The 20,250-nt window shown below is 34.8% G+C and overlaps 1 protein-coding gene across 1 annotated transcript in view; it reads left to right on the top strand.

The window, feature by feature from the left end:
* The first annotated feature begins 200 nt into the window (after window positions 1-200).
* Window positions 201-20,250, top strand: part of LOC136039474 (protein still life, isoform SIF type 1-like) — a 263,198-nt gene continuing 243,148 nt past the window's right edge. The window contains exons 1-3 of the mRNA XM_065723265.1: window positions 201-479; window positions 4,006-4,187; window positions 13,388-13,506. Of these exons, the coding sequence (XP_065579337.1) occupies window positions 373-479; window positions 4,006-4,187; window positions 13,388-13,506 (408 nt within the window). The 5' untranslated portion in view covers window positions 201-372. The remainder of the gene's footprint in view (window positions 480-4,005; window positions 4,188-13,387; window positions 13,507-20,250) is intronic.

Here is a 20,250-nt window from a genome sequence, read left to right as displayed (position 1 = left end):
AAAAGTGGAAAGCCTTTTTAGCCGCTTCGTTTAAGACAGCACTTGATATAATTCGTTCTATTTTGCACACAACGGAAGTCAGCTTTGTGTATCGATATTTTTTCATTGATAGAACATAGCTGGAACTCCAAGCTCCGGCGCGTTATGCATCTCCAACGCAAGACTTCTAGCCTTTAGAAAAGCGGGCGAGGTCTAAACCCAAAATCAATAAGAGATATTCCAGCTTCCCTCTCTCATGTTGGGATATCTCAGTGCGGACGAAATGATAGAAATCTATTGCTTGTGCTTTCATGATATATTATAGAAAAACCTATTTAATTGTGAATTGAAATTAGTGATAGGAGTAGTTACGGGTGTTTAATTTGAGGTTAAATGGGCAATCGTTTAAGCTGCTCTTGTGCTCCGTTGCTCAGGAAGGGCTATAGTAAAGAGGATGCACCATGGCAAGGTACTAGGCGAAGAGATGGGCATCTTTTAAGGTATATTTTTATTTTGCTATAGGCTCGTAGTAGCTGCTTTCACAAAATATGACAAGACCAGCACGAAAGTAGTAATTTCTTATTGCCCAGATAAAGCTTCATCTCGGAAAGAAATTTAGTTAATAAATGAGTTAGAATTATTTTTTGAAGGATGGTTCTGTCTTGCTAGTTAGGTAAGGTAGCTAATCTAGTTTTTTCGTAAAGGTCTTCATAAGAAAAAATTACCATTTTTATCTTGCAACAATATACACATTTTGGAAATAACTCGGACTATAAACTTAATGGTAAAAATATAAATATTGAACTTTTTAACTGAATAAGAATGTATGTTGTATTATCCTTTTTTATTACTTAGTAATGATCCTGTGACAAAGAATGCGGTAAATAGATGAACACCTATTTAGGCATACTGATACCCTGCTACAGGCGTAAGACAGGTACCATCATAGTAACTGATATCAACACGGTGGCTGACTAACTTTTAGAGTCTTGTAACTATAAACTTCCTCAGGAAACAAATCTAGTTGTTAAACTAATAATACAAAATGACAATTTCTGATAGTATAAAATGATAGCTTTGAGCTTGTTTTATCATTTGGTGGAATGCACCGTTGTATAGACCGGTCAAGAAGATGGGCACCAATTGTTGCGAAAGTCGGCCTTGCTCGTGACGTAAAGCCACCGTTCTCGTATAATGCGCGAATATCAACATGGATCACAAGTAATATTTTGTCATTATGAAACTATTGGAATGTTCCATGAAATTAAGTACGCTGTAGACTTAATAGTAAAAAAAAAAAAAAAAAAATGATGTGCATTAGCACATGAAATTTGCAGTTATGCTACGTTGTCTCTAATTTATTTGTTAGACTGCATGGATCAGGTGATATAAAATTTCGTAGTCAATTTTATGTATTTCCTAATGTGAAAGATTAAAACAGGGAAGTAATTAATCTCTGGAAATTAGAAGCAATTTTTAATTGTAACAAGGGCAAAGAAAGAAAGAGAGAGAGAGAGAGAGAGGACTAAGAGGTATCGACCCGTGAACCCATGCGACAGACGGTAGGCTGCTTGGCTGTGACTAGTTTCTCCCAAAAAAAACTAAATTGATGGGGGAATGAGAATTGTATGAAATTCTTGTCAGACATGTCACTGGATGTCGATATTGCGATTGTCATGAATGTGAGTATTGCATATGAGAATGTATAGCATATAATGCAGCGTGGACCAAATATTATGAAACATCAACGACAGAAGACTATGTTTATATCGTTCAAAACCAACTTATATCTTTTTTAAGTCTCAAATTCCACTTTTCCTTAACTTAGGCTGAATATATGATTTTGCCAAGAAAGCGTAATAGGTATTATCTGTACACCTGTTTTCAAACTTGCACATGCTGTGCTTTCTAATCTAGCTCCAACTATTTAAGATTAATAAGAATAGTTTAAAACCAAAGAACTCTGGCCGCTTTCAAGAAACTTCTAGTTGCACCTAAATAAATTCAGATCTTTATGAAAATCCAAACTTTAATAAATTAAAACTGAACCTTGTTTAATTTTGTAGTTCTACTTGATAACGCTATGCTGTTAGACGCGTGAGTAGTTTTAATTCCCATTAAACCTATGTTGATGTGCCAAAGAGATAACTCTTTGATGAGATATCCGTACTCTTTGAGTGTATGCTTTGAGTTAGAAGTTTGCTGTGAGTTGGGATGTGAGTCCAGCCAGTAGTCAGCACATTTTATTAAACACATTGAAAATTCGATTTTCCCTTTGTATTTCTGTTTTACTGTTATTTTTAAAGCTGTGAAAAGTCTAATCACTCTTTTTTTGATTAGGTACATTCATGCCAACACTTTTCAAAAACATCTAACCAAAGAACATGGGAGACTAATAAAAAAATGACACTCAAGTGCATATAGACGAAACAAAACGCAATCTGGTGTCACCTAGACAGACTTGTTAAAATTTAAATACAAACATCAGCTGCTCATTTAGTCAAACTGTAAATAAGGAGTGACCAAGCTCAGTAGTAACCGAAACTCTAAAAATTGGGATTTTTATATCAATAGATATTTCAAAAGAATCGGTGAGTGTTGCTGATTTCAAATATATAATTTTCATTAAATTTAGTCTTACACATCAAAGGCAAAAGAGCCCGAGAAAATTTGCTTGATTGTCGAAAAAAGGAAGTACTCCCTATAAGTTCTAGAATCTTATTGAAAATGACACCATCAGATTCACAATATCAGAGAACACTACTTTGCAGGTTTCAAGCTTCTATCTACACTTACATTGAAATTTGTATTTTGTCCCAGAAGAAAGATCACGGACACGAATTTTTTTTTTTTTGTTTTATTCTTTCACAGAGGTGATCTTATTGACCCAGTGGTCCTAGGAAACCGGGAGAGGGTTTATTCGAACGGAAGTTAAAAGTCCTTATATTACAAAAGTTGAAATTTTATACTGGGGCAATTTGCCAGAATTCCTATACGAAATCCTTCTTATGTCTTACTTCCTCTTTGCCGACTCAATTTTACGTGTGGAGATGTTAAGGGCATTTCTTCGGGTAAATTTTCACCAGGATTGAACTGTCTATAGAATATATCCGTGGAGAGGAGAGATTTTCCCTTGGAGGTGGAATCAGATTTCCTGGCGTTATCTAGAAAAAACTATCAGAAGTTAAGCTTAAAAAACAAGTTTTTCCTTCTGAAAGTAAGGACCAAAATTAAAATTTAAAACGAACAAAAAATATTACTTAAATAAGGGGGTTGCTCCTCCTCAATACCTCGATCTTTGCGCTAAAGTTTGAATTTTAACCCAATTCTTTAAGAACGACTCTTGAAACACAAGGTTCGTTTATTTAGAACAATATTAAGCTTTTTTAAAGTGCTAAAAAACTTCAGCGTAAAGAGAGAGGTGTTGAGAAGGAGCAATCCCCCTCGTATGCACAATAACTTCTGTTTGTTCTAATTTTTATTATTGCTCCTTGATTACAGTTGAAAAACTTGTTTTTTATTTATTTAATAAAGTCAAAAGAACCACTTTTGAAAAAGGATATAATCTACTAGGTATGTTTGTATATATATATATATATATATATATATATATATATATATATATATATATATATATATATATATATATATATATATATATATATATATATATATATATATATATATATATATATATTTTTAAACTACCCTGTATTCGGCAGATTTACTTTTTCTCTCTATATTTTAAGATAGAAAAATGGTTAAAAACACTCCCTGTCAGAAAAGTTCTGACTTGGTTAAGAAAAAGTTAGATATTTTAGTTGAAATTCAAGTTATTACAAATGAGAAAGAATTGTTTATATGTATTTTTAGTCTGCGAAGTGACGCTGCTCTGTACAGGGACACTAAAAGTTTTTAATTCCTCATATACTCGTGTTAAGTCCCAAAGCTACCTCTCATCAGTTTCTAATAATTTTCCGCAGGGTAGTAAATGATATAATGGATTATAAGAAAATGACTTTATAGGCTATGGGCAGAGGTGTTTCACGTGACTACTGGTGGCGGGACTGTCAGGTGGCAGCAAGTATCAGAGGACTTGGTTCCTGTCAATGTTACCTGCGTTCAGGATCATCCAGAGTGTATATTCCACGTCACAGCATATAATTCCCATGTAGATAAAATCCTGGACGTAAGGATAACTCAACCTGGTAAGTAACCTTTTGTGTTCTGTATATGATAAAATAATAAAAAAAAGTTATTATTACGTATATGAGGGGAGTCATCCCCTCGTCAATACCTCCTTCTTTACGATAAAATTCGAATTTTGTCCCAATTCCTTAAGAATGACTCCTGAATCACTAAGGCCGTTTAATTAGAATAAATGGCTCTTTTAAAAGTTCTAAAAACAACTCTAGTCTAAAGAGCGAGGTATTGACGAGGGGGTGACCTCCCTCATATGCATAATATTTTCTGTTCGTTTTAAGTTTTAATGTTGCTACTTTCAGTTGAAAAAACTTGTTTTTTTATTTAATTTCTGCTCGTTTTTTTGAATAATGCTGGGAAATCCGGTTCCACCTCCATTGAAAATTTCCTTCCCCCATGAAAAATTCTTCCATGGAAAGATCCTCCCTCTTTAAAAAAAAAGTGGACACATTTTCTCAGGCTGGTAACTTTTGATGGGTACAATTAAATTTGAAAATTTTTACACATTTTGAATCAGCATCAAAATTTGACTCTTTTGATGTCTATTGTTATCAAGACTCTGTTTCTTAGTGTTTCGGTGACTATTGAGCCGCATCGCTCCTTACTTACAGTTCGTTACCGTGAACTGTTTGATAAGTGCTGCTGAAAATGTATTCTTTTTAGCAGGATATTATCAATATTGTTACTGCTAACAACTCACTAAAACACAAAGCTGCCTAAGGTCAACAAGGTTGCTCCTGCACCCTCCCCCAATTGTAGGATAATGGCTTCTCGAGTTATATCAAAAAAGGATAACGTAGGATGCTTCCATTAGTATTACGTAAATCTAATATTTTGTATCATGTACGTTTTACCAGATGCAAGAGCCAAGTCCCCGAACCCTCCTGCGGTTTGTCAAGGCATATTAATGTGCTTGAAAATGCTCTTTTTCTAGTAATCTAGTGTCTATGAAATGATAGCTTAAAGCATCTTTGGGGCACCAATATAATTTTAGGGATCAACTAAAAAAACAACAATGAAATAAAGGGCTCGGAGTGCTGTTGCACATGTCCCCCTCCCTAAATTTAGGTTGATTTGCTTAAATTATGATGAGGACATATTCAAAAATTAGGATGAAGGCATATTAATTTGCTTTAAAATACTCTTTATCTAGTAATCTACTATCTATTTGAAATGATACCTTAAAAATATCTTGGAGGTACCAATATAATTTTAAAGATCAACTATAAAAACAACAAAGAAATAAATAGCTCTAAGCACGGTTGCACATGTCCCCCCCCCCAATTTAGGATTATGTGCTTAAATTGTGTTGAGGGTATTTTGAAAAATTAGGATGGAAGCGTATTAATATGCTTTAAAATTCTCTTTCTCTAGTAATATAGTATCTATTGGGAATGAACCTTAAAAACATCTTTGAGGCACCAATAGTATTTTAAGGATCCAATAAAAAAAAATGAAATACAGAGGTGGAAGCAATGTCGTACGAGTCTCCCCCCCCCAATGTTTGGATAACGTGCTTAAATTATGATGAAGACATTTAAAAAATTAGGATGAACGCATATTGATGTGTTTTAAAATGCTCTTTCTCTTATAATCTAGTCTAACAGTTCGTGGTAACGGACTGTAAGTAAGAAGCGGCTTGGCTCAATAGTAACAGAGACTCTAAAAACGGAATTTTGATACCTATAGATATATAAAAGGCTACGAGACTGAGAAAATTTGCCTGGTTTTCGAAACAAGGGGAAAACACCCCATAAAGTTGATAGAATGTTAATGAAGATCACACCATCAGATTCAGCGTATCAGAGAATCCTACTGTAAAGGCTTCAAGCTCCTGTCTGCAAGAATGTGGAATCTGTATTTTTTTTTTTCAGAATAAAGATCACGGATGCGTTTTGTACTTGTTTTATTTTTATTATTATTTTTTTTTTATTTTAGGATCACCCAGTGATCCTAAAATATTAGAGGAGGGCTCATTTGAACTGAAATTAAAAGTTCTAGTGTGTTTTTCAAATGAGCAGGAAGATTGGAGGGCAACTAGGCCCCCTCCCATGTCCTTTTTTCCCAAAATTGTCCCATCATAATTCTGAGACAGCCATTTTGTTCAGCATAGTTGAAAGGCCGAATAACTGTGCCTTTGGAGATAACATGCCTCCCCCCACAGCCCCTGGTAAAAGGTCTTGAAGTAAAAAATCTTGTCCATTGTTTACGTATAGTATTTGTTATTGAAAAGTACGCATACATTTTGGGTGGGGGAGACGAATTTTTTGCTGATGGGATTTTCCACGAAGAAAATTTTTCAGGGGGAGGAAAGTTTCGTGGGGGTGAATTTTTCAGAGAAAATTTTACACTGGGGGGATTCCAGAATTCCTATACGAAATTCTTCTTATGTCTTGCTTTTTCTTTGTGACTGAATTTTACGTGTGAAGGGTAATGGTCCGGGGTAAATTTTCACCAGGATTGAATTGTCTAGATGGTATATCCGTGAGGAGGGGGTCTTTCCATGGAGGTGGAGCCAGTTTTACTGCCATTGTTTAAAAATACGATCAGAAATCACGGGCAGCGCTATAGAGCTGCCTAAGTGATGTTGGCACAATGTCTTTTTTCTAGTTTCAGACCAGGGGACTTCGTATCGAAGGAGTTGTCAAAGAAACGTTCAAAATGGCTCATTCGATTGGAAATTGAAGGTGTTAGTGCCCTGTTTTATAGTCAAAGTGATTGGAGGACAACTAACTCCCCTCCCACGCCCACCGTTTCCCCAAACACATCCAATCAAAATTTGAGATAGCCATTTGTTCAACGTAGTTGAAAAGTCTGAAAAATATGTATTTAAGGATGACAATCCCCTTTACAGCCCTCAGGGTAAGGGTTGTAAGTTATGCCCTAGGGGCATATAAGGTTTTTTATAGAGAGCGTTGTCGTAGGAACCTCAAAAAGAGCCCATTCGATTGGAAATTGAGAGAAATTTTGCCCTTCCTAATATTCGAAAGTGATTAGAGGACAACTAACTCCCCTCTCACGCCCACCTTTGCCTTAAACACATCCAATCACAATTTTGATATAGCCATTTCGTTCAACGTAGTTGAAAGATCATAAATTTTTTTTTTAATGACACCTCCCTCCCCCCTGCAGCCTTCAGGGCAAAGGTTGCAAGCTATGTCATAGGGGCATATATGGCTTTTTATAGAAAGTGTTGTCGTAGAAACTTCAAAAAAGGCTCATTCTATTGAAATTAAGAGAGCTAGTGCCCTTATTAATAGTCGAAAGTGATCGGAGGGCGAATACCCCTCCACGCCCTTCATTTCCCCAAACACTTCCGATCAACATTTTTATAGAGTCATTTTGTTCAACGTAGTTTGAAAAGTCTGGAAATTATGTCTTTTGAGGATGACAACCCCCTCCCCCCACAACCCTCAGGGCTAAGGTTGTGAGTTATGCCCTGGGGGCATATAAGGTTACTATAGAAAGCGTTGTCGTAGAAACTTCAAAAGGGGCTCATTCGATTGGAAATTGAGAGGGCTAGTGCCCTTTTTAATACTCTACAGTAATCTAAGGGATAATCCCCCCACGCCCATCATTTCCCCACAGACTTCCGATCAACATTTTGGTATAGCCATTTTGTTCAACGTAGTTGAAAGATCGGGGAAATTATATATTCTAGGATGAGTAGGATGACCCCCCCCCAAGCCCTCAGGACAAGGATTGCAAGTTACGTACTTGGGGCATAGAAAGGGTGGTCGCAGAAACATCAAAAAGGGCTCATTCGATTAGAAATTGGATTAGAACTAGTGCCCTTTTTATTAGTCGAAAGTGATCAGTGGGCAAATAACCCTCCCCCACGTCCATCATTTCCTCAAACACTTCTAATCAAAATTTTGAGATAGCCATTTTGTTCCACGTATTTGAAAGGCTTGAAAATTATGTCTTTGAGGATAACAAGTACCCCCAGGCCTCAGGGCAAGGTTTGTAATTTATGCCCTGGGGCATGTAAGGTTCTTATAGAAAGTTTAGTTATACAAACTTTGGAGGGGGTTCGTTGGGTTGATAATCGGAAGCTCTACTGCTCTTTTTAAGAGTCAAAGTGAACGAAGGGAAGCTATCCCCCCCCCACACACACATCATATTGTCCAAAAATGCATCTGATAGAAATTTGATATGTTCATTTTATTCAAAATAGCCTAACTATCATATAAAAAGGTTTTTGGGGTGAAAACAAACCCCAGAGCCTAAGGACAATGGTTGTATAAACTTTACAGAAGGCTTATTTGGTTAAAAATTGGAAGTTCTAGATTTCTTTTAAGATTCAAATGTGATGGAGGGCAGCTAGCCCCCCCCCCCCGAGTATCCCTATTCTCTAAAGGAATCTGATTAAATTGTTAGATAGCAATTTTGCTCAAAATAGTCCAAAAACTGAAACAATGACTCTAGGGTTAATACAACCCCCCTGTGCCCTGGGGATAAGACTGTAAGTTATGCCGTTGCGTGTTTAAGGTTTTTATGGAAGAGACGGTTGTTTAATTTAAGAAGAGGCTCATTTGGTTGAAAATTGGATGTTCTAGTCCCCTTTTGAAAGCCGAAAGTGGCGGAGGGTAGCAAGCCCCACCCCCATCTATCCCTCGTCACCAAAAGAATCATTTCTTCGATTAGGGAATTGACCCTCTTCAACGAAACGAGGCTCTTTTGGTTGAAAATTGGAACTTCTAGTTCTTTTTGAAGCGTCAAAAGTGATGAAGGGCATTTAGGTCTTCATCCTCCAGCGCCCTGGGGATAGGGTTGTAAGTTATGCCATGAGGGCATATAAGGTTTTTATGGGATGGGCGGTCGTTTAACTTCAGATGGGGCTTATCTGACCTGAAATTTGAAGTTATAATGCCCTTTTTACGAGTCAAAGTGATTTGAGAGCAACCAGCCCCCCTCCATGCTTATCATTTGCTTTATAACCTCCAATAAAAATTTGGAGATAAAAATTTTATTCATCGTAGTTGAAAGTTTTGGAATTTATGTCTGTAAGGAAGACAACCCTCCCCCTTCTACATCTCTCAGGGAAAGGGTTATAAGTTATGCCCTGGGGGCATATAAGGTCCTTATGGAAATGGTGATTGTATGGGCTTTGGATGATAATCATTGGAATGGTAATCAGACGTTCTAGTGCTCTTTTTAAAAGTCAAAGTGGTCAGAGCGCAACTACCAACACAAACACAAACATGTCGTTTTTTCCCGAAATGTATCCAATAGTTATTTTGAGACACTCATTTATTCAATATAGTCCAAATATCATATAACAAGGCCTTTGAAGTTTATACAAACCACCAGAGCCTAATGGCGAGGGATGTAAGTTATGCCCCTGGGTGTTTAAGGAAGGGATGATTGTATAAACTTTAGAGGCAGCTCATTTGGTTCAAATTGGGAATTCTAGTTCCCTTTTAAGAGTCAATAGTGATGGAGGTCAAGTAGCCCCCCTCCCCCACCCAACAATCCTTGTTTTCACCAAATGTATCTGATTGAAATTGTGCGAAGGCAATTTTGTTTAAAATAGTCCAAAGAACATATAACAATGCCTCCAGGGTTGGCACAACCCCCCAGAGCCCTGGGACCAGGGCTTTAAGTTAAGCCCTGGAACCATATAAGGTTTATATGGAATGGATGGTCATATTAAATTCATATGAGGCTCATTTGAATTTAAATTGGAATTTATAATGCCCTTTTTAAGAGTCAAGTGCTTTGAGAGAAACGCCCCCCCCCCACGCCCATCATTTCACATGACTAACATCCAAACAAAGTTTTGAGAGATCAATTATTTTCAGCATTGTTTAAAGGTTCAGTAATTATGTTTAGCAATAGTTGTAGTAGCATTAGTAGCAGTATGCAAATACTTTTTTTCAATATCTTAATGCCATCATCCGGTCCTGAAGCATTGCTAATATGTCCTCTTGACAACCTATTCACCTACAATATTGACCAAATTCTTTGCCTTAATACAGGTTTATTATTAGTAGTAGTAGCACCAATAGTTATAGTAGGAGCAGTAGGGGTACAGTTAATAGTTCTAGTTTTAGTTTTAGCAGTAGTAATAGTAGTAGCAGTCATAACAATAATAGCAGTTGTAGTAGTTGTAGGAGCAGAAGCAGTAGTATTATGATGCAAATTTTGCCTTTTTGTTAGTTCAACCTCTATCATAGCTAGTAATATCATTGATATTTTCAAGGAGTTAATTTGATTGAAAATTAAAAGTTCTAGTCCCCTCTTAAGAGTCAAAAGTGACAGGAGGCCAATCAGCCCTCCTCTTTAGCTCATAATTTTCCAGGCACTTCCAGTTAAAAGTTTAAGACAGCCATTTTGTTCAGCATATCTGAACGGTCTAGTAACTATATCTCTAGGGTTATTAGGTTGGTCAACCCCCCACAATTATGTAATTTGCCAATTATACTTAATAACTAAATGTTGCTCTAAAATTAAATCAAAACGCACTGTTTGTATGTTGGTTTCCAATAAAACATCTCAGCAACATACCAAGAAAGACTGAGGGCATTAAGCTCAAACAACTGGAGCTACTTCTATTACTACTTCTGCTCTTAAACTTTTACTAAATGAAAAAAGTGTAATTGTATCCAGGCTGTGAAAAAGTATAGACATATTTTTTTTGGAATGGTATTGCGTTTTATTTATCAGGTCAACTAGAGGATGTATATGACTAAATTAAACACTACTATTTGCGTTATGATTTTCAAAGGGTTTTATGTTGTTTTCGATTGCTGAAAAAGTTTTTACAGCATATAAATACCTGGCCGAACTATTAATTCTTAACAAAAAGGAAAAATTAAAATTATTATTTTCTTTTTCCCTGAAAAAGACTATGTCAATATAAAACGAAAAGAAATTAATGAAAAAAACTGTTTGTGAACGAGCATAGACAAATTTTTTTGGGAATGGTATTACGTTTTATTTATCAGGTCAACTAGAGGATGTATATTACTGAATTAAACAATACTATTTGCGTTATTATTTTCAAAGGGTTTATCTTGTTTTCGATTGCTGAAAAAGTTTTTATAGCATATAAATACAAAGCCGAACTATTAATTCTTAAAAAAAGGAAAAATTCAAATTATTATTTTCTTTTTCCCTGAAAAAGACTATGTCAATATAAAACGAACAGAAATTAATTAAAAAAACTGTTTGTGAAAGAGCATAGACAAAATTTTTTGGGAATGGTATTTTTTATGGTATCATTTTTTTGGGAATGGTATTAATATATATCAGGTCAACTAGAGGATGTATATAACTAAATTAAACACTAGCCTACTATTTGCGTTATGATTTTCAAAGGGTTTATGTTGTTTTCGATTGCTGAAAAAGTTTTTGCAGCATATAAATACCAGGCCGAACTATTAATTCTTAAAAAAGGAAAAATTCAAATTATTATTTTTTTTCCCCGAAAAGACTATGTCAGTATAAAACGAACAGAAATTAATTACAAAAAAATGAAACGCAAAACGAACAGACATTACAATAAACAGCTAAGTCAAACTCAAAACGAGCAGAAATTAACATGAGTAGGATCCAAAAGCGCTATGCTTTCTAATAGCCAGAATAAAATTTACAATTTATTGAAAAAATTCAAATGTGCATTGTATGTTTAATATGCATACGCTGATATTTGGTCCTTAGAATTCCTAATGAATTTTTATTTCTTAAAGTTATAAAAGTGAAAACAGTTAAAAGAATTTTTTCTGTGAAGAACAAATTTTATTCTGGCTTTTAGAAAGGATAGGGGTTTTGAACCCTTCTCAAGTTAATAGCTGCTCGTTTTGAGTTTGACTCGGTTGTTTATTGTAGTTTCTGTTCGTTTTGGGTTTCATTTATTTATTGATGTTGATTCGTGGTAGTTATATGCTTGGTAGATTATTTGATTCTATTTTGTTCATCTTTGGTTTAATGGAGTTCTTTACTTTAAAAAAAAAAACTTATTTTGTGGAAATTTTTTTTTAACTAATTAAATAAAAAATACTAGTTTTTCAACTGAAAGCAAGGAGCTACATTAAAACTGAAAAAGAACAAAAATATTTTGTATGTGAGGGGGTCGCCCCCTTTTCCAACACCTCGCTCTTTATGTGAAGTTTGAATTTTTGCCCCAATTTTTTAAAACGACTCCTGAAACACAAGGTTCGTTTAATTAGAACAATAAGAAGCTTTTTTTTAAAAGTACTAAAAAATTTAGCATAAAGAGCGAGGTGCTGAGGATGGGGCAACCCTCCTCATGTACGTTATCATTTATGTTTGCTTCAAGTTTTAATGTTGCTCCTTACTTTCAGTTGAAAAAACTTGATTTTTTATTTAATATCAATTTGAAATGACAGATTAAAAGAGCAACAGAATTTTAAGGCTGAATTGATGAAAAAAAAAGTCATGAAATGAAGAGTTAGAAACACAAATATTACAGACTTGTTTTGAAAATGGAATGATTGAGTTTCATCAGTATATTTCACAGTTTTTTAAAGTTTTTTTAAAATTTTCAAGTTTTTAAAAAGCATTTTAAAGTTTAAAAAAAAAAAATCTATTAAGAGTTCGGTCATTTGTTCTAGACTGATCGACTTTGGTAGGGAACGCTGCACGTGCGGAATATGACTAGTTGCTAAAAATTCAGGAATCTTATATTTTCTCAAGCAAGGTGTGAATTTCGACCAATGAGTTGTGGAATTGTAAATTCTTCCTTCCAAAGACTACTGTAAAGAAAGAAATAGAAAATGAATTGAATTTTAGCTCACACAGAGATACAGCAACAAAATACAACGTAGGCTACCGTTGGGTTTTAAAAGCTTCCGCTTGTCAGAGGAACCCACGGCTGCATTAAGACAAACCATGTAAGTTACATAAAACAAAGAATTAAAAAAAATAAAAAGAAAGATGATGCCGATTAACCATAAACTAGATATGAGCGGAACTGAATAGAACCCAGTATTTAATAAGCGTAATAGCTTAACTAGAACAAGATAAATGGTTTGATTTTACTGTTAGTCGTAAAGCAAATGCTCCATGTCTTCAATTAATAAACGATATTCGTTAATAAACGATATTCGCTAAAAGCAGAGCTGGCGAAAAAATTGGCATGATATACATCTGAAATCGATCAATCCTTTGCAACTTCTGGAGAAAGTGTTTCTTTTCCAAAAGGACTTCCTAACTGACTTAATTGTACGTAATTTTTCAGGAACAAGAATTGGCCAAGCCTCAGAATGCTTTGTCTACTGGAAAGATCCGGTTACTGGAGATACATGGGGACTTAACTTTACCTCACCAGTGGATGCAAAACAATTCAGAGAATGCTGCGTCAGTTACTTTTATGCTTATCTTCTTCTCTTGGTTTTCCTTATTGTCTACTAATTTTTATTACCTTTTGACTTAGGAATTATTTTCTGAACATACAATACATACAATTTAACGGCCTTCCTATGGGGGGCAATTGGTGTTTTTATCCTTTAAAATGGAAATTTTTGTGAAATTTCACTTTTTCCGAAGGCAAGAAGCCTTTTTTTTACGTGATAAATTTTTTCCCTGGGGATTGCCTCTAGTAGGGAGATAGTTGAAGCATTTGTCGCCTAGTGGCAATTTTATGGAATAAATATTCTCGCACTGGGCAAATCTAACGTCTAAAATCAATATACGCTTTGACAAGTTTCATGCTCTTTATTCCTGCTCTAAATGGTAAAATGATCGGGTCTATCGATATGTTGTATAAGAAATCCCTATTATGTTTTCAATACTGAAAGTGTAGCGCCATTGTCTATATAGCCTTTTAACTTTGAGTCGAAATTGACCAAAACTTTATTTGCGATTAAATAAATATTATACTGAATGATTTATTCCTTTGCCTTGCCTTTTCACTTTTTTTATTCGGGCTCAAACTTAGCATTCTACTGAAATTGACATATTTGACGTCGTAACAAGCTGTTTACATCCTTCTTGAGTTCAGATGCACAATAAGAATAAAAAGATCAGAAATAGTTTTGGGCTACAATGTTACTTTTGTTTGTTTCACATGGATTGGTTAGAAACGCCACTTTAACATAAGAAATTTCGGAGGGGGCAAAGGCGAAGTTCGTGAAAATGCCAAAAATTAAAAATGGAAAATAGGTGTAGGCACCTTTTTTCATCTTATAATTCCTCTCTCCAACTCTGTCTTTTTAAAATTTATATTTCACTTCTGCAATTCAAGTTTTAACTTAGATCAATTCATGTTAATTGTGGAATCATAGAGGCCTAGTCTTTACCTATTTCTTTGAAAACTATTTTTTCTTCTATTTTTTTTTTTATTCGATCAGCCCATTTTACCTAAGATATACATTTAGCTATGGTCTTACTCTAGGTCTTTCAATAGGCGTATAAAGTGTTTCGTAAAATATTGTTAAGTAGTCCAAGACATTAAAAAAAAGTTAAAGAAAAAAATGGTTTCTGTCGATACAAGTGGTACAAAGGCCTTCATATTTCATAAAATCTTCCCTGGAAAACGGTAATTTCGAGATAAAACGACTTTTAAGCTAATTAGGGCTTACAGGTATGGAGTTGAAATCAAAATGCAATACTTTTACCATGTGGCCTTGGCCTTGTATAAGTGTTTTCATTGTAGGGTTCATTTGAATAATCTGCTTTTAAACCTGATAGGTTAATGGGACCATTACTAGTCCATATTGCCTTTGAGATTAGGGTAAATCAAAAAGAAGAGAAAATGTTGAACTTCAAGAAACTTATTACTTCATATTAATGTTTTTTAATGCGCTAAGCCAGCACAACTTAATTACCGTTTATTCTAAGAAAATGTAAGGAATGCCTTTTAAACTGGGAGGGACGACATAACTCATTCGATAGTTTGGATTTCCGATTCATTACGTAAATAGTTCAGGAAGGAAACGGTATTTTCAAATTTTTTTTTAAGGATCACTGAAATGGGGAGTTTAAATCCCCTCTTTCACCCTAAAACAATCACAGTTATATTTAAAATTCTATTTCTATTTAACTAATTTATTCAAATTATTTTTATTTAAAGCAACATGTTAGCATAAAAAATATACGGCTAAAATGAATGGTCAACGGAAGTCCGTATGATTATATGTTTGTTCAGCAAAAGTTGTGTTTAATGAAAGGTCTTTCATTGAACTGTTTATGGACGAAACTACTCTGTTGTGCGAACAATTCGGGAACGTTTGGCACCTGTGGCTTTGTTTTTAAAGCCTAATGAAATTCCAATTCTTAGGGAAGTTCCATATGACATTCCTGTCAAAAGTAAATGTTTTCCCCTAGTTAAAATTAAAGACTTTGTTTTCATACTCATAAAAACATCAAGAAAGATTTTGATCAACATTCATGCTCTTTTAAATTAAATAAAACTGAAATAATAGTCAATTTGCATTTCTGCCAGTTTTGTCACCTTTCGTTTTTTAGTGCTTAAATTAAAATAATTGCTTTCAATTGCTTTTGATTTTTTTGGTAAACTAATGTTTTTTTCTTAAATTTTCATCCTAATCAAACAGTTCGTGGTAACGAACTGTAGTAAGGAGCGACCCGGCTCAATAGTAAACAAAGCTCTAAAAAATGGAACTTTGATACCAATAGTTACATCAAAAGAATTGCATTTTATGCATATAAAGACTGATATAGATTCCTGATCTATAGGAGTGTCTTACGATCTACTTTCCCTTCTAAGTTTTAGTTTCTGAGATCCTTAAATACCGTTCTATTTCTCCTTCACTAAAAATAGTCTTCTTCTTAGCTCGTAAAATTCCAGGGCATCAACTGGTAAATTCATATCTTTTCTCTTCCAGTGATGTATGTTTTTTTCAATCATTCATTATTGGGATTTATCAGGAAAAGGGTACAGTGATAGCACACACTGAAATGCATTATTTGGAATCACCTCTTCATTAGGAATCATATAAAATGGCACTTTTAAACACTTGCTGCCGAATTGTTGTTTTAAAAATATCAAAGTATCGAATTTTCCGGTATATATGAAACGAGCTATTCTGCTATAGAAATTTCTTAAGGGTGATTCCCCCACATCCTACATATGCAAGGTCTCGTGGTTAGACGTCCCTTGCGAAAAATCTAGTTTTATCATTGTCTCAAGCAGGCACGTACGCAGGAATTTGTTTTTTTTGGGGGGGAGGGAGGGGCAAATCCTTCACATCCCTTATTCTGTGAGGAGCATCAGAAAGTTATGGGGAAATAAAAAAATCGTGAGATTTTGGGGTAGGCCCAGGTCCAGAGGCACTCCCTGTGTACGTGCCAGGTCTCAAGTGTTATTTGACTATTTCCCTTATTTTAGGTTATTACATGCATACTTGTGCCATTTGATCCTTAAAAAGAAATATTGATGTTTTTTTTATCATACCTCCTCCCCTCAATGCCTAGTTAGGATTTTATAAATGTTTTCCGAGATATTCAAGGCAAACTGTTTTTCTGTGGAAGTTTTCGGAGAGAGAAGGATACTTAAACCCTCCGAAACCGTAAGTTTAAGAGTCTTTAGTTTTAAAAAAATTATAATTGCCTCTCATTTCAACCTCATATTTAAGGAGAATTTTTTTTTGGAAATCTGGCCAAATTTACTCTCAGAAGTAATTGAAAAGTTTCTGAATAATCAGACCACTTAGTCTTCACTTTTACAGATTATGAATTCAGCTGCTAGAAAAACATAAGCGAAGTTCCTGTTGTTGTATGTAGGGCTATGTAGGAGAACACTATTGCTGTGGTTAAAAAAAGAAAAGAGGATGATAGTTGGTTTAATGTTGACTCAGAATTTTACCAGGGCTTTTCCAATCCCGATTATGTGGATTAATTGGATGGACATTGTTCTAAGGAACACAGAAAATACTAAGGGAAAATATGGAATCAATGGGAACGTAAAACTCCCGTTGGGTTAGATTATAAAGTTGATTTGAATGTCCGAGAGAAAAACATTAACAAAACTAATGAATTTCTGGAGGTTTTGAGAATTTAGGGTGCAAGAATAGGTTTGAAAGTTGATGTTAAGAAGGGTAAGTTGCCTCGATAAGGAATAAGTGAAGGTGAAGAGGTGATGTTAAATATCTAGAAAAATAGCGAAGGGGTAGGAATTTTTTTCATATCTGAAAAAGTTTCGAATAATTGCAAAATAGGTGTATGAACTAGTATTAGAATATTGATATCCGGGACATTTGTTAACTGTTTTTCAGAGGAATCGTCTAGGGATAGTTTTCGGTACTCGTTTGCCTAACCGAATTTTGAAATGTGTTTTGCACGAAAAATGTGGTTCGATCGAGCTTTTTTAGGCTATTAATTATAAAAAAAAGTTTTTTTTAACTGAAAGTAAGAAACGACATTAAAACTTAAACGAACAGAAATAGTTCCGTACATGAAAGGGATTGTCCCCTCCTCAACGCCCCCCTCTTTACGCTAAAGTTTTTTTATTGTTTTAAAAAGTAGAGTTATGAGAAAGAGTCAAACTTTAGCGTAAAGAGCGGGGCTTTCAAGAGGGGACAGTTCCCTTCATATATGGAACAAGTTCTGTTCGTTTTAAGTTTTAATGTCGCTCCTTACTTTGTTAAAAAAATATTTTTTTTTTAAATTAATTTCTGAACGTTTTGAGCTAATGCAGGCGTTGATTTTAGATCATTGTACATGAATAATTAAAACGAAATTTGTATATTAACTTTACTATTTTTGGCTAAATGACTTTCTCAAAGTTTTGATCGGGCGATCTTGAGGAAAAAGGGACGGGTGAGGGGGCCTAGTTGCCCTCCAGTTTTTTGGTTACTTAAAAAGACCACTAGAACTTTAACTTTATTTACGAACGTTTTTATTAGTAATAAATATACGTAACTTACAAATTAATTTACGTAACGAACTTCTATATTCGTATATTTTTATTACGTATATGTGGTTAGGGGTTGTTCCCTCATCAATACCTCGCTCTTTACACTAAAGTTCGAATTTTATTCCAATTCTTTAAGAATGGCCCCTGAACCACAAAGGCCATTTATTTAGAATAAAAAGCTCCTGAAACTACTAAAAATACTTAGCGTAAAGAGCGAGGCACTGAGGAGGGGACGAACCCCCTCATATACGTAATGATTTCTGTTTGTTTTTAATTCTAATGTTGCTCCTTACTCTCAGTTGAAAAAACTTATCTTTTTTTTTTTTAATTTCTGAACGTTTTTGAATTAATTAAGATTTGATTTTGGCTCACCATACATGAATAATTAAAACAAAATTTGCATATGAATTGTTCTTTTTTTTTAGCTAAATGGCTTCCTCAAAGTTTTGATCGGACGATTTTGAGAAAAAGGGGGCGGGACAGGGGGCTTAGTTGCCCTCCAATTTTTTGTTTACTTAAAAAAGTCACTAACTTTTAATTTTATTTACGAGCGTTTTTATAAGTAGTAAATATATGTAAATTATAAATTAACTTGTGTAACGAACTTCTATATTCATATATTTTTATTGCGTATATGAGGTGGTTCGACCTCTCGTCACTAGCTCGGTATTTACATTAAAATTCGAATTTTGCTCCAATTCTTTAAGAATGACCGCTGAACCACAATGGCCGTTAATTAGAATAAATACCTCTTTTGAAGTAACAAAATTTACTTTAGCGTAAAGAGTGAGGTATTGAAGTGGGGAACGTACCCCCTCATATATGTAATAATTTCTGTTTGTTTTAAGTTTTACTGTTGCTTCTTACTGTCAGTTGAAGAAACTTTTTTTTTTATATTTAATTTCTCATTGTTCTTTTACATAATGCTGGAAAATCCAGCGCCCCCTTCATCGAAATTCTCTTCCCCCATGATAAACTAGACCTACGTTGCCCGGGCAACTTGAAATGTTGCAACAATCTTTGTCCGGCTTCGCCAACTAAAGTGTTGCAAGAGCAACACTTTGGTTTTGTTTCTTCGCTATCGATCAGTAATCACATGATCATTGGCTATTCCTCAGCTTTGAAAAAGTAACAACAAAATAGTATCGAAAGAAGGGACTAAATTGACTTTGCAGCCAGTTGAGGTTTATCCTTTTCAATCGTAAACATCTTGACGGATGAAAACTCGGAACAATATCTTATATAAACTAGTTGGTATTATAAAGCTATCCCTAACTTTTCAGGATCAAAATACCATAGGTGACACTAATTATTACGAAACTACCTCATTGTTTTACGTTACCGTTTGTATCCGTTGCGTAAACACTTAATTCTGTCAGATTTAAAGAGATCTAATACATCTGCACCAATTTGCACACATTTCTAGCCCAATGTGAACAGATTCTTACTTACAAGTCCCTCTCCCGTAATAGACATCAAGTTCACCGGAAACAAATAAATGGGTTATTTAAACAAATAAGCCGATTATTACTTACAAATCCCCTACATGTCTTACCAATAAAACCAAATTGATTGAACCATCAAATACACCGGAAATAAATAATAGGTACACCAACTAGCAAAAGTGGCAATTCCCTCATTGCTGAAGATGATTATGAGCTAAGAGCCGCTTCTCGCCCAAAGTGAACCGATTCTTACTTCTAAGTCCCTCTCCCGTGATAGGCATCAACTTCACCGGAAACAAATAAATGGGTACACCAACTAGCATAGCTGCTAACCCCTCATCGCTGAAGTTGACTGTAGCCTAACAGCAGATTATTACTTACAAGTCCCCTACATGTCTTACCACTGGAATCAAATTAGTTTTACCATCAAAGACACTGGAAACAAATAATAGATACACCAAACTAGCAAAAGTTGTTAACCCCTCATTGCCGAAGGTGATTATTGCCTAACAGCCGACTGCTGCTTACAAGTCCTCTATATATCTCACAATTTGTATCGGCCTAGATTTCGTTTCAGTGTGTACCTTACTACTGAAGCTGTCAACCCCTTGAAACTTGCAAACGGGTATACTTCATGAAAGAATTTTTGCACCAAAAAATGGATATCATATACTTTGATCAGTTCATCAAGAGCTATCGATTGCCGTCGAAAAAAATTCTATCTGTCTTAGTTCAAAAGTTGATTTTTTTTGCCATAGGCCAACTTTCAACGTCACCGTT

This window comes from Artemia franciscana, chromosome 2 (assembly GCF_032884065.1).
Source record: "Artemia franciscana chromosome 2, ASM3288406v1, whole genome shotgun sequence".
In the NCBI taxonomy this organism is placed as follows: domain Eukaryota; kingdom Metazoa; phylum Arthropoda; class Branchiopoda; order Anostraca; family Artemiidae; genus Artemia; species Artemia franciscana.
The sequence above is the reverse complement of the archived record's forward strand: the minus strand, read 5'-3'. Positions and strand labels throughout refer to the sequence as shown.